This window comes from Lolium perenne, chromosome 7 (genome assembly GCF_019359855.2).
Source record: "Lolium perenne isolate Kyuss_39 chromosome 7, Kyuss_2.0, whole genome shotgun sequence".
NCBI lineage: Eukaryota > Viridiplantae > Streptophyta > Magnoliopsida > Poales > Poaceae > Lolium > Lolium perenne.
In genome coordinates, this window is record NC_067250.2 from 10,551,643 (window position 1) to 10,563,667 (window position 12,025).

The following is a 12,025-nucleotide window of genomic DNA, read 5'->3' on the forward strand; positions in this document are numbered from 1 at the left end:
ATCAACAGACTAAACCAAGTACTAGCATAGCATGCACACTGTCACCTTCATGCATATGTAGGAGGAATAGATCACATCAATATTATCATAGCAATAGTTAACTTCGCAATCTACAAGAGATCATGATCATAGCATAAACCAAGTACTAACACGGTGCACACACTGTCACCTTTACACACGTGCAGGAGGAATAAAACTACTTTAATAACATTGCTAGAGTAGCACATAGATAAATTGTGATACAAACTCATATGAATCTCAATCATGTAAAGCAGCTCATGAGATTGTTGTATTGAGGTACATGGGAGAGAGATGAACCACATAGCTACAGCGGAGCCCTCAGCCTCGGGGGTGGATTACTCCCTCCTCATGGGAGCAGCAGCGGTGATGAAGATGGCGGTGGAGATGGCAGCGGTGTCGATGGAGAAGCCTTCCGGGGGCACTTCCCCGTTCCGGCAGCGTGCCGGAACAGAGACTCCTGTCCCCGTATCTTGGCCTCGCGATGGCGGCGGCTCCGGAAGGTTTTTGTGGTTTTCGTCGAACGCATCGTGGTTTCTGATCCAGGGCTTTATATAGGCGAAGAGGCGGCGCAGAGGGCTGACAGGGGGGCCAAACTATAGGCGGCGCGGCCCCCTCTGGCCGCGCCACCAGAGTTTGGTGGGCCTGTGGCCCCCCTCTGACCTCTCTGGTGTGTTCTGGATGCTTCCGGGGATTCTAAGATCTTTGGCGTTGATTTCGTCCGATTCCGAGAATATTTCATTACTAGGATTTCTGAAACCAAAAACAGCAGAAAACAGGAACTGGCACTTCGGCATCTTGTTAATAGGTTAGTTCCAGAAAATGCACGAATATGACATAAAGTGTGCATAAAACATGTAGATAACATCAATAATGTGGCATGGAACATAAGAAATTATCGATACGTCGGAGACGTATCAGTTCGTTTAATCCTTTCTTTTCAGCAAAACTTGTGAGCTTGACAACCTCGCTGAAAGTTGGGGACAAAGTACTTGGTTGTTTGTGTGCAGGTCTCCACGTTGCTGCTGATGCCGGCAGTGCGTTCTGCCACGAGTTGGTTCGCAAAACCTTGGGAGAGAACGTTTTTCTCCTACTGGTCGATAAACCTTGGTTTCTTACTGAGGAAAAACTTCCTGCTGTGCTCATCATACCTTCCTCTTGGGGTTCCACTCAACGTTGCGCATAAATTCTCCTTCATCAACTCCGCGCTCAGCAGTTGCTCTTGCTTCCCTCTCCACCAACTCTTCATCACCAATTGAATCCCCCAATGAGGATATTCACATGAAGGAAGAAATTCATGGATAAATCTTCAGAGGTATCATCCCCTAACCCCTCTATGCCTAACATAGCAAATGCTTTTTTGGTTGATCATGCTAGCTTAAAAATGAAACAAGAAATGCTTGATTTCGATGAGTTCATTATTAACTTGAAAGGTGACACTAAAAAGCATGTTGGGGCTCTCATGGTTCATCTAGCACAACTAGATGATATCCTTGATAAAAAATGTCAAATAGATAGAGAAGATTATCTTGAAATAGCCGCTCTAAAAATGCCCTTGAGGAAGGAGAAGAAACTATAGCTTCTCTTGAAGAGAAACTAGAAACTCTTGAAGAGCCTCAAGATGAAATTGCTAAGCTTACCAAAGAAAGAGATCTTTCTAGGGATAACGCAAAAATGCTTAAAAAAAGGAAAGGCCAAATTTGGTGTTGATCATGAGAAACTTGTGAAGGATCTAGATGAACTAGACATGGCTCACAAAGCCTTGAAGAGTGAACACTCTCTCCTCTCCAAGTCTAATGAGCAACTTCAAATTAGGCTTTCTAAATATGATGTGCCTAGCTCTTCTACCTCTACTTGTGCTCATGCAAATATTGTTGAGGAAAATGCTAGGTTGAAGGATGAACATGCTAAGGCCTTCTCTCCCCAAAGTAAGTTATTTTTGGATGACCTCTTGAGTAAGCAAAGGTCAAACAATGGGAAGGAGGGCATTTTCTTTAATGCCAAGGCAAAGAAGGCAAACAAGAAGAAGGCCAAGCCCGCACAAGAAAAGAAGAAAGTTGTCATTATTGGTGATGCCCCAAAGGCCAAAACAATTAATGATGATGATGCGGGAATTGCTAACCCTCACTATGTTTTGTTTAACGATTATTATGGTGATGTTTATGCAAAATATGTTGGCCCTTATGATGGTTATATTGCTTGGTCTATTTGGGTCCCAAAGACCCTTGTTGCTAACAAAAGATGACCCATTGGAAAATCGGTACCTAAATCCAAGAATTGATCTCATGTAGGACTATGCCGCCAGAGGTTCAAAATGGGTGCTTGATAGTGGATGCACAAGTCATATGACCGACGGCAAGGATCTCGTCAAGGAGTTGATTCCTAACATCCATGAAATCAGTGTCTCCTTTGGCGATAATTCAACATCCGAGGTATTGGGTTTTGGCAAGGTTGTGGTTGCACACAACATTACTCTTGTGGATGTCATGCTTGTCAAAACCCTTGGTTACAATTTATTTTCCATTTCCGCCCTTGGCAAGATGGGTTTCACTGTCTTTATTGATAATGATATTGTGGTCCTCTTGTGGAGCAAGACTCTAAAAGTTGCTTTCGTTGGGTATCGCGAAAACAACTTGTATGTGGTGGACTTATCGGGGGCCACCACGTCAAGTGCGATGTGCATATTTGGAAAGGCAGATGTGGGGAGGTTGTGGCATCGCCGCTTGGCCCATGTCAACATGAGAACTTTGCAAAGTCTTCACAAGGGGAACCATATTGTGGGACAAATGGAGAATGTTTGTTTTGCCAAATATCGTGTTTGTAGGACTTGTGTTGAAGGAAAAATGCATGACTCTCCGCACCCAAGCAAGACTATTATCTCTTCCAAGAGGATCTTGGAGATCCGTCATGTGGATCTCTTTGGTCCTACCACTCATGCAAGTCTTGGTGCGAAGAAACATTGCTTGGTGATTGTTGATGACTATTCAAGATATACTTGGGTATATTTTCTCAAGAAGAAAGATGAGACTCAACAAATCTCCATTGACGCTGCCACCAAGGTGCAACGTCAACACAACCTCTCTATATTGGCAATAAGAAGTGACAACGGCTCCGAGTTCAAGAACTACACACTCAATGATTTTCTTAGTGATGAGCGGATAAGACATCAATATTCCGCTGCATACACCCCTCTACAAAATGGTGTTGCGGAGAGGAAAAACCAGACTCTTAGAGCATCCCCACTCGTTGGCGCTCCCCACGCCCAAATCCGGACGAAACTACCGCCGGATTGGACGAAATTAAGGCGTGGGGAGTACCATATTTCCAGTCGTCCACCCGGAGTTCGGCGGATAGAGTTTAAATTCAAACAAATCGCCGTCCTGTGCTACAAGTACGGCCAGTTGATCGGCAAAAGGAGCAAAAGGATCAGCCACAGATCGGCGATCGGAGGGAAATTACACGGAGACAGGCTCGTCGGCAGTCCCGGCCGGCACGGCGGTGTCCGACGGACCAGTTTCCTCCCACGCCGTGGCCGAAGCGGCTGCGGCGGGCGACGATGAAGCAGCGGCAGTGGACGTCGAAGCAGCCGCAGTCGACGAGGTAGATGGTGAGGTAGACGAGGTAGGAGCCGGCGGAGACGACGTAGTGGCTCGGAGGATGTCGTTGCGGTGGCCCTGGTACCAATTCCTCGTCTCCTCGTCCATCAGTTCCATGTCGCCGCCGCCCATGAGGAACGCCAAGTCTGTGTTCCTCTTCTTCGCCGCCACCGTCGTCTTCAGCAGGGCGATCCGGGCGCCTTGGTTGGCGAGCATCTCCCGCCACCTGCCGTCGAACTTGTCGTTCCTCCCGTCGGCGTGCGATCTCAAGTCGGCCCAGCACTTGTCGATCGACGCCTGCATCCTGTCGGCGGGATTGTCCGTCCGTTTGAGCTCTTTCTGCTTCTTCTGGCCGAGCTCAGGGCGCCCTTCCGCCGCGCAAGCCGGCGGAGCGTCGGGGTTGTACTGCTCGGTCTTGCTTTTCGAGAGGGACGTGCGAACTTCCTTCCACTTCTCGCACTTCTCGAGGCGGGCGTAGACGTTGAGGAACTTGAACTGCAGGCCGGTGTCGTCCGTGTACATGTCCAAAGCTCGGCGCAGCTGGGGAAAAAAGAGCACGGCGATACGGGTCAGCTAACGACGATGTACCTCGGTGGTGTAGGGCCGGCGGAGCATACCCTTTGCTCCAAGTCGTGGCCGCTGATCGGCCGTTTGTCGATCTCCTCCTGTACGCCGTGCCATTTGCTGCACGCCGTCTGCATGATCCCCCAATGGGTGGCCATTGCCTTGTCTCCCCGGTACACGTTCATGTTCGTCTTGTTGAAGTAGGGATCGACGAGTTTGCGTTCCTCGTATGCCTGCCTCACTCGAAACCAGTATGTGTCGAACGACTGATTGGCCCCGATTATGCCGTTCGTGGACACGGTCATCCAAGCTTCGGCGAGGCACTCCTCTTCCTTCGGCGTCCATTTGATACGCGGTTCGGCAGGCGGCGAGTCCTTCTTCCTTTTCTTCTTCCCCTTCGACAGGTTGGCGGCGGCTTCAGTTGGCTCTTCTTCTTCCTCGCCTTCTTCTTCGACGGCTTGGCTTCCGTCGGCAACATCCTCCCGATGCTCGTTGCGCGCCGCCACAGCTGCCGTCGCCCTCGTCTCCTCTTGCGTGAAGAACCCCGGGCACGCAGCGGCGGCGGTCATGAAGAACCCCGGGCTCGCAGCGGCGGCGGTGGAGCCGGAGGTGATCATCTCGTGGATCTCCTCTTCGTTCGGCGCCGCCATCGCACCGAACGTGAGCGGCCCTCGTCGCAGGGCCGGCGAGGTGCCCTCGAACAGGCCGCCGCCGCCGACGTCAAGCTCGGGCGGCGACGGTGTGGGCTTGGACGGTTGGACGTAGGCGCCCTCTTGGAACACGGCAGTCGGCGACGGCGAGTACAGCGAAGGTGAGAAGGAAGACGGGGAACTTGTTGTACCTTGCGTCGGCCATTGGCCGGGGAACATGCCGCCGCTATAGGCCATGCTGATCAGCCTCGCTTGTTCGTCCTGGGCCGCCTCCGCCGACCTCTTGGCGGCGGCTCTTTTCACCCTCTCCGCCCTGGCGCTTGTTTCCACCTCGCGCCGTTTCTCGTCCGCCGCCCACTCGGCGTTCGACATGCCCGGCGGCTTCGTCTTCTTCGCCCGCATCTTCCTCGCCGGCGCCTTCGGCGGCATTGTGGTGGACGAGAAGACGAGGAGGAGAGTGGTGGTGGACGAGAAGACGTCGCCAGGAACTGGAGCTGGAAGACGAGGAGATTGGGGGATTTCGGCGGGAGAGAATGGGGATATGCAAGCAAATTGGAGGGAATGGGGATATGCAAGCAATTTGGAGGGAAAATCGACAGGATTTGGTTTTCCAGTCGCCGACTACGCGGGTCCACACGCCGTTTCGCGCCAAAATCTTTCGTCCGGAGTCCCCGAGCGCGCCCCGGGGGGCCGGGGGTGGCGTGGGCTCGCCGGATGGATTAAGGGCCAAATCCGGACGAAAACGAGGAACCGGGGGCGCGACTGGGCCGAATTTCGCCGTCCGGATGGAAAAAACGTCGCTCGGGGGCCTCGTCGGGGGGACGAGTGGAGATGCTCTTATGGATATGGTAAGATCTATGATGGTGGAGTACAAATCCCGCTATAATTTTTTGTCCAAAGCCATCTCCACCGCTTGTCATTCTTCTAACCGGCTCTAGCTCCGTAAGGGCCTGAATAAGACTCCATATGAAATACTCAACGGGAAAAGCCTAATATCTCATACTTCAAGGTGTTCGGGTGTAAGTGTTTCTATAAAATCAAAGGAGTTCGTTTATCTAAATTTGCTCCTAAAGCTTTGGAGGGTATATTTGTTGGTTACGGTGCCGAATCTCACACTTATAGAGTCTTTGATATATCCTCCAAGATTATCATCGAATCTTGTAGTGTGAAGTTTGAGGAAAATAATGGCTCCCAAGTTGGTTAAGTTGATGTTTATGCAGGTAATGAAATACCTCAAGATGCCATAGTAAGAATGGGTGTGGGATTTTTCCGCCCCATTGAGGGACACGATGTGGCGTCTCGGGAAGGACTATGCTCTACTATGGTGGAGCCCTCATCTTCACAACATCAACAAACTCCATCTCTTGAAGCTAATGATGCACCAACCCAAGAACAAGAACAAGACCCTCCCTCTAGTGTGCAAGATCAAGGACAATATCAACCAAGAATTCATGATGACTTCGATGAGTATCCATATAATATTTGCTCCTCACCGAATAATGTCCAAGATCAAGCACATGATTTTGAGCACACTCAATAATTTGAGGAAGCTCAAGTTGATGGTCAAGACGGGGACGCAAACGATCAAGTTGATCAAGTGATACCTCCAAGGCCTAGAAGAACCAAGGAGGAGATCGAGGCCCGTCGTCTTGCAAGAAGAGATGGGAACTTGGAAATTCTTGAACACACTCATGAGAAGGTCCTAAGTGACGTAAAAGGAAGAGTTTCCACAAGAAGGCAATTGGCTAACTTTAGCAATCATCATGCTTATATCTCCTTAGTGGAACCAAAGAAAGTATTTGAAGCTCTTGAAGATCCGGATTGGTTGGAGGCTATGCACGATGAACTCAACAACTTCAAGCGCAAAAAAGTATGGACTTCAGTAGAAAAGCCAAAGGAGTGCCGCAATGTTATAGGCACTAAATGTATATTCAAGAACAAGCAATATGAGTTTGTAATTGTTGCGAGGAACAAGACAAGATTGGTAGCTCAAGGTTTCTCTCAAATTGAAGGAATTGACTTTGGAGAAACTTATGCTCCCGTGGCTCGCCTTGAGTCCATCTGTATCCTTCTTGCATATGCATCACATCATAAATTTAAGTTACAACAAATGGATGTGAAAAGTGCATTTCTTAATGATCCTTTGCATGAAGAGGTTTATGTTAAGCAACCCCCGGGGTTTGAGGATCCCGACTTTCCTAACCACGTCTATAAGCTTGATAAAGCACTTTATGGTCTCAAACAAGCTCCTAGAGCTTGGTACGAGCACCTTGAAGAATTGTTGATAGACAGTGAGTTTGATGTTGGGCTAATAGATCCCACTCTTTTTACTAAGAGGGTCAATTGGGAGCTTTTCGTTTGCCAATTATATGCTGATGATATTATCTTTGGCTCTACTAACAAAGATTTCAATGATGAATTTTTAAAGCTTATGACCGATAGGTTTGAGATGTCTATGATTGGAGAGATGAGGTTCTTTCTTGGTTTTGAGATCAAGCAATTGAGAGAAGGGACTTTCATAAATCAAGCAAAATATCTCCAAGACTTGCTCAAGAGGTTCAAGATGACGGAAATGAAGGGTGTAGCCACTCCAATGGTTACAAAATGTCATCTTGCACTAGATCCCAATGGTAAATAGGTGGATCAAAAGGTATATCGCTCAATGATTGGATCCTTTTTTACCTTTGCGCATCTAGACCGGATATAGTGTTGAGTGTTGGTGTGTGTGCAAGGTATCAAGCTTCTCCTAAAGAGATCCACATGATTGCTCTCAAAAGAATCATTCGATATTTGGTTGATACCCCAAGATATGGTCTTTGGTATCCTAAAGGCTCAAGTTTCTTTCTTAATGGATGCACGGATGCAGATTGGGCGGGAGACAAGAATGATAGGAAACCAACTTCCGGGGCTTGCCAATTTCTTGGTAGGTCCTTGGTATGTTGGTCTTCTAAGAATCAAAATTGTATATCTCTCTCCACCACTGAAGCCGAATATGTTGCCGCCGCAAGTGGATGCACTCAATTGTTATGGATGAGGCAAACTTTAAGGGAATACGATGTCACTTGTGACAAAGTGTCTATTTTATGTGACAATGAAAGTGCCATCAAGATTGCCGATAATCCAGTGCAACATTCAAGAATGAAGCATATTGAGATCCGGAAACATTTCATTAGGAATCATGTTGCCCGTGGTGATATTGAGCTATGCTATGTTCCAAACAAAGATAAACTCGCCGATATATTCACGAAGCCTCTTGATGAAGCAAGGTTTTGCTATTTCACGAATGAGCTAAATATCATTGATTCAAGGAGTATAGCTTGACCATATTGCAAACACACCTTCTTCTCAAAACTTTATTTGGTTTAGATGTGGGCATGGAGATAGGGGGAGTGCGGTTTAAATTATTGAGCTATCCCTCCCCCATATTGACGATAGTAAGAAATCATTATCTTTATATCATGTGTTGATATGTGAGCTTCAATGGCGAGTATTAGTTTTGGGACCAAGATATATCTTCGCGGTGCCATACCATAACACTCATACATGGTGGCCTAGGCCACCACATTCTTCTTTGTGAAGAGTTTGTGCTATTTGGATCTTAATGGACTTTATTTAACATATACATGTTCTTATGGGAAATCACTCTAGTTTGGCCTTTATTTGCTCAAATCTTGTAAACTTGAGTGATCTTGTACCATTAACAGTTTGTGCTATCTAAACCCAATCATGCACTCATCTATAGCCATTTCCATCTTGCTTTTAAGTCATGTTTTGGTAAAAACTTGGAGTTTGAGTGTCTTCGGTCGGATGTTCTTGGTTGTCTAATCTTATTGGTCAATTTGCATCCTATATATGCCGTGATATTATATTGCATCACATATGGTTATGTGCAAATGCCCAACAAAGATAGGCCAGATTTCCAGTGTTCTGGAATTTTTCCAGAACACCGGATAATCCGGTCTTAGCAGGCACCGGAATATCCGGCCTGACCGGATTATCCGGCCTGACCGGATTATCCGGCCTAGTCCGGTTGCGTGGGATTTGGTCGAGGCCGCGGGGAGGGTGATTGCAAACCAGCCAGTTCCCCCACATGCCTCTCTCTCTTCTCCCCACATCCACCGGAGACACCTCTCCTCGTCGGAGCCTCCCCGTCCGCCGCCTCTCGACGTTGTTGGCTAGATCGGGTTCTCCTTCTCCCTAGCTCTCATCTTCACCAAGCGGTTCTTCCAATGGATGAGGGTATAACTCACAATCCCTAACACTAGGTGTTGTGAATTGTATATGCTATTTTCTTGGTTGAGATGGTGTCTAGTAGTTCCAAATCGTGTGTAGAGTACTACATTTACATGCTATGAGACTGATCTGGTGCTAGACTAGGATTTGACGAGTTTGCTGCAGATTCACATGGCCGGATTATCCGCCCCCCGCGGGATGGCCGGATTATCCGGCCGGGCCAGATTATCCGCCCCCTTTGGGGCACTGGATTATCCGGCCTAGAGAGTTGTTGCCGTTGCAGTCTTTCTTGATCTGCCTTATCTAAACTTTTATCGACTCATAGTATGCATATATAGTACACTACTGTATCAATACATGAATTATGAGCTTACTCTCCTACATGCTATCCCTCTATGTCACTTCACAAGTGGTGGTTCTTGGAGGCGCCCTCGGGCTTCTCGGACAAGTGATGAGTTGGGTCCCAGGAAGTCCGCCAATCTGAGGTGTAAAGGCAAGGAAACAAGGGTGAATTACAAGAACATGGACATTGTTACATATGCTGCCCTCAGACAGAAGAACTGGTATGAGGATGTCGAGCGGGAGCTGGACAATGAGGATCCTTGCTTTTGGTGCATGGAGCAGACTTTCATTTACAAGGACATCTATGAACCCATGAAGAAGGTGAGGCCAATGCAAGCTATTGATGTGGAACTGCTCTCTTAGAATGATCACTTTGAGGATGCCATTTGGGTTACCGAGCGGATGGGATTGCACAAGCTCATGAAGGTCCAGTGTGACTTCAGTATTCCACTGATTAAGCAATTCTATGGTACTCTAGCCTTCAAGAAGGACAAAGATCGCACCATGTAGTGGATATCTGGCTCTTCTCCCTGTGAGGCATCTTTCCACATGTTTGCTGAGCTTCTTGGCTATCCCTTTGAAGGTGGTCAACGTCTCCATGGTCCTCAGCACACAAACAAGGATGTGCTCTATGATCTCTACGACGAGACTGGAGCAATTGGCACTATCACTAGACTGCTTCCTATTTATGGTCAGCTGATCCGCTTCTTCAGGGCCACCATTGCTCCAAGTGGTGGGAACAATGATGCTCTTTGGGGTGCACTCGTGGACCTCCTTCGTCTTGCATTTGAGTGTGCACATGATGGTGATGAGACTAAAGATTTCACCATTGATTTCATGGATTATATCTTTCGTGAGATCTTTGATGCCATGATTTCCCGGACTTCTATGCCATATGCTCCTTACATTCAGCTTCTTATCAATAACACTTTTGTGGCGGAAGATATGAGTTAGTTTTCATTTGTGGATCACAAGTTCAAGAAGGCTTACATCAAGAGGAAGACTGCTGCCCCAGCTGCCCCAGTTGTTGGTTCATTTATGGGAGATGCTCGCTCTAGTGCCCATGCACCCGGTCGCTCTGTTGCTCATAGGGAAGTGAAGAAACTCAACTGGTTCTAGCGCAATGTCCTGTGCATGAACATCGAGATCCACAAGGAGAGCTTCGAGGCCATCCGTCAGCGCGCAGATATACAACATACTCAGGCGGTTGTTCTACACAACCTTAGTGGTGAGCAAGGTCCTCCTCCTCGGCCTCTTGTTCACCCCGCCTACAGTGGATGGCACTCTTCTCAGGTTCAGTGGTCTGACATCGAGCAGCGTCTTCAGAGGAGCAACATCTCTCGTGACTCTCCACCAGCTGCTGACAGTGCTGAAGAGTATGAGTCCGAGACGGGCTCCGAGTGATATCCATGGGACGAGTAGCATCGCTCTTTTCCCTTTTTGGCGTTTCTATGCCAAAGGGGGAGAAGTGTTCTATTTAGGACTTCTACAGGCTTTGCATGGGTGGGGCACAAGCATATGCGTTTACCATTCCTTTATTGCTTGTGCCCTCTTTCTTATCATTTTTTGAACTATTTGGCTTGGTTTGGTTGTTTAAAACTATGTTCTATGTGTGGTTGTGAGACATATTGTTAAGGATTTCAGAATTCGTTATGGGAATTCTATATGTTGTGACCAAAGTTTATGATATGGTGTGTGATTTACGGTATTCGGTATGACCTCTATCACTTTGTCTCAACTATAGGTGGAGAAAGAGGCCACCGCTGCCACCTTCATTGACCTAACCAAGTAGGCCATAGACGCCCAGAAGATGGAGGCCGCTGCTGAGTGAAAGAACATCTCTCGGATTATTGTTTTGTATGTTTGATGACAATATATGTGATACACTAATGTGCATTGATATAGTGCAGAATATATATGTGGCTGAATTTGTTTTGTGAAACAAGAGAAAAGGAAGCAAGGAAATTTTCCCAGGCCGGATAATCCGGGGCCGAATATTTGCAAAATATCCGTCCCCTGAAAAAACGGCTAAGGAATTTTTGGCCGAGCTCTCAGTAAGCCCATGGATCCAGATCGGATATTTGGCCGGACATTTTTAGAAGGCCGAATAATCCGGGGCCCGGATAATCCGGCCCTTACTTAGGCCGGATAATCCGCCCCCAAATTTCCAGTAACGACTCGATTTTGGGAGGGGTATAAATACCCCCCTTCTTCCTCCACCTCAAGCTGCTTATTCTTGCTCAAGTTCATCCACCATTAGAGCCACTTCAAGAAACACAAGAATCACTAGATCTTCTCCTCCAACCATCCAAAACTGTTGATCTTTGGAGAATCTAAGGAGAAGACCCCGATCAACATCTTCACCGAAGCGATATACATTTCCCCCTCATTTGCTTGAGGACCCCTTTGCTAGTGTTCCATTTGAAAACCCTAGTTGCTTGTGGTTGATTTGTTCTTGTTCTTGTTGTTGTTGTATTGTTACAGATATTGGGAGCCTCCAATTCGGTTGTGGATGTGTGACCCAAGAACCTTGTAAATGCCCGATTTCTGCATCGAGGAAATCCCTTAGTGGAAGTGGGTTAGACCTTTGTGGCGTTGCTCATAGGAGACCTAAGTGAGGCC

General features: G+C 47.6%; 1 protein-coding gene across 1 annotated transcript; it reads right to left on the reverse strand.

Annotated features, from left to right (window-relative positions):
• Window positions 1–3,473: 3,473 nt before the first annotated feature.
• On the reverse strand, window positions 3,474–5,661 carry LOC139833503 (uncharacterized). Its single transcript, XM_071823799.1, has 2 exons — window positions 4,232–5,661; window positions 3,474–4,154 (listed from the first exon to the last, which is right to left on the reverse strand). The coding sequence occupies exons 1-2, from the start codon at window positions 5,255–5,257 to the stop codon at window positions 3,474–3,476; spliced, it is 1,707 nt and encodes a 568-aa protein (XP_071679900.1). The 5' UTR covers window positions 5,258–5,661.
• Window positions 5,662–12,025: the final 6,364 nt, after the last annotated feature.

Coding starts and splice junctions, on each gene's coding strand:
- LOC139833503 (XM_071823799.1), bottom strand. CDS start 5,257: ATGCCGCCGAAGGCGCCGGCGAGGAAGATGCGGGCGAAGAAGACGAAG. Junction 4,155..4,231: donor GCCACGACTTGGAGCAAAGG/GTATGCTCCGCC, acceptor TTTTTTCCCCAG/CTGCGCCGAGCTTTGGACAT.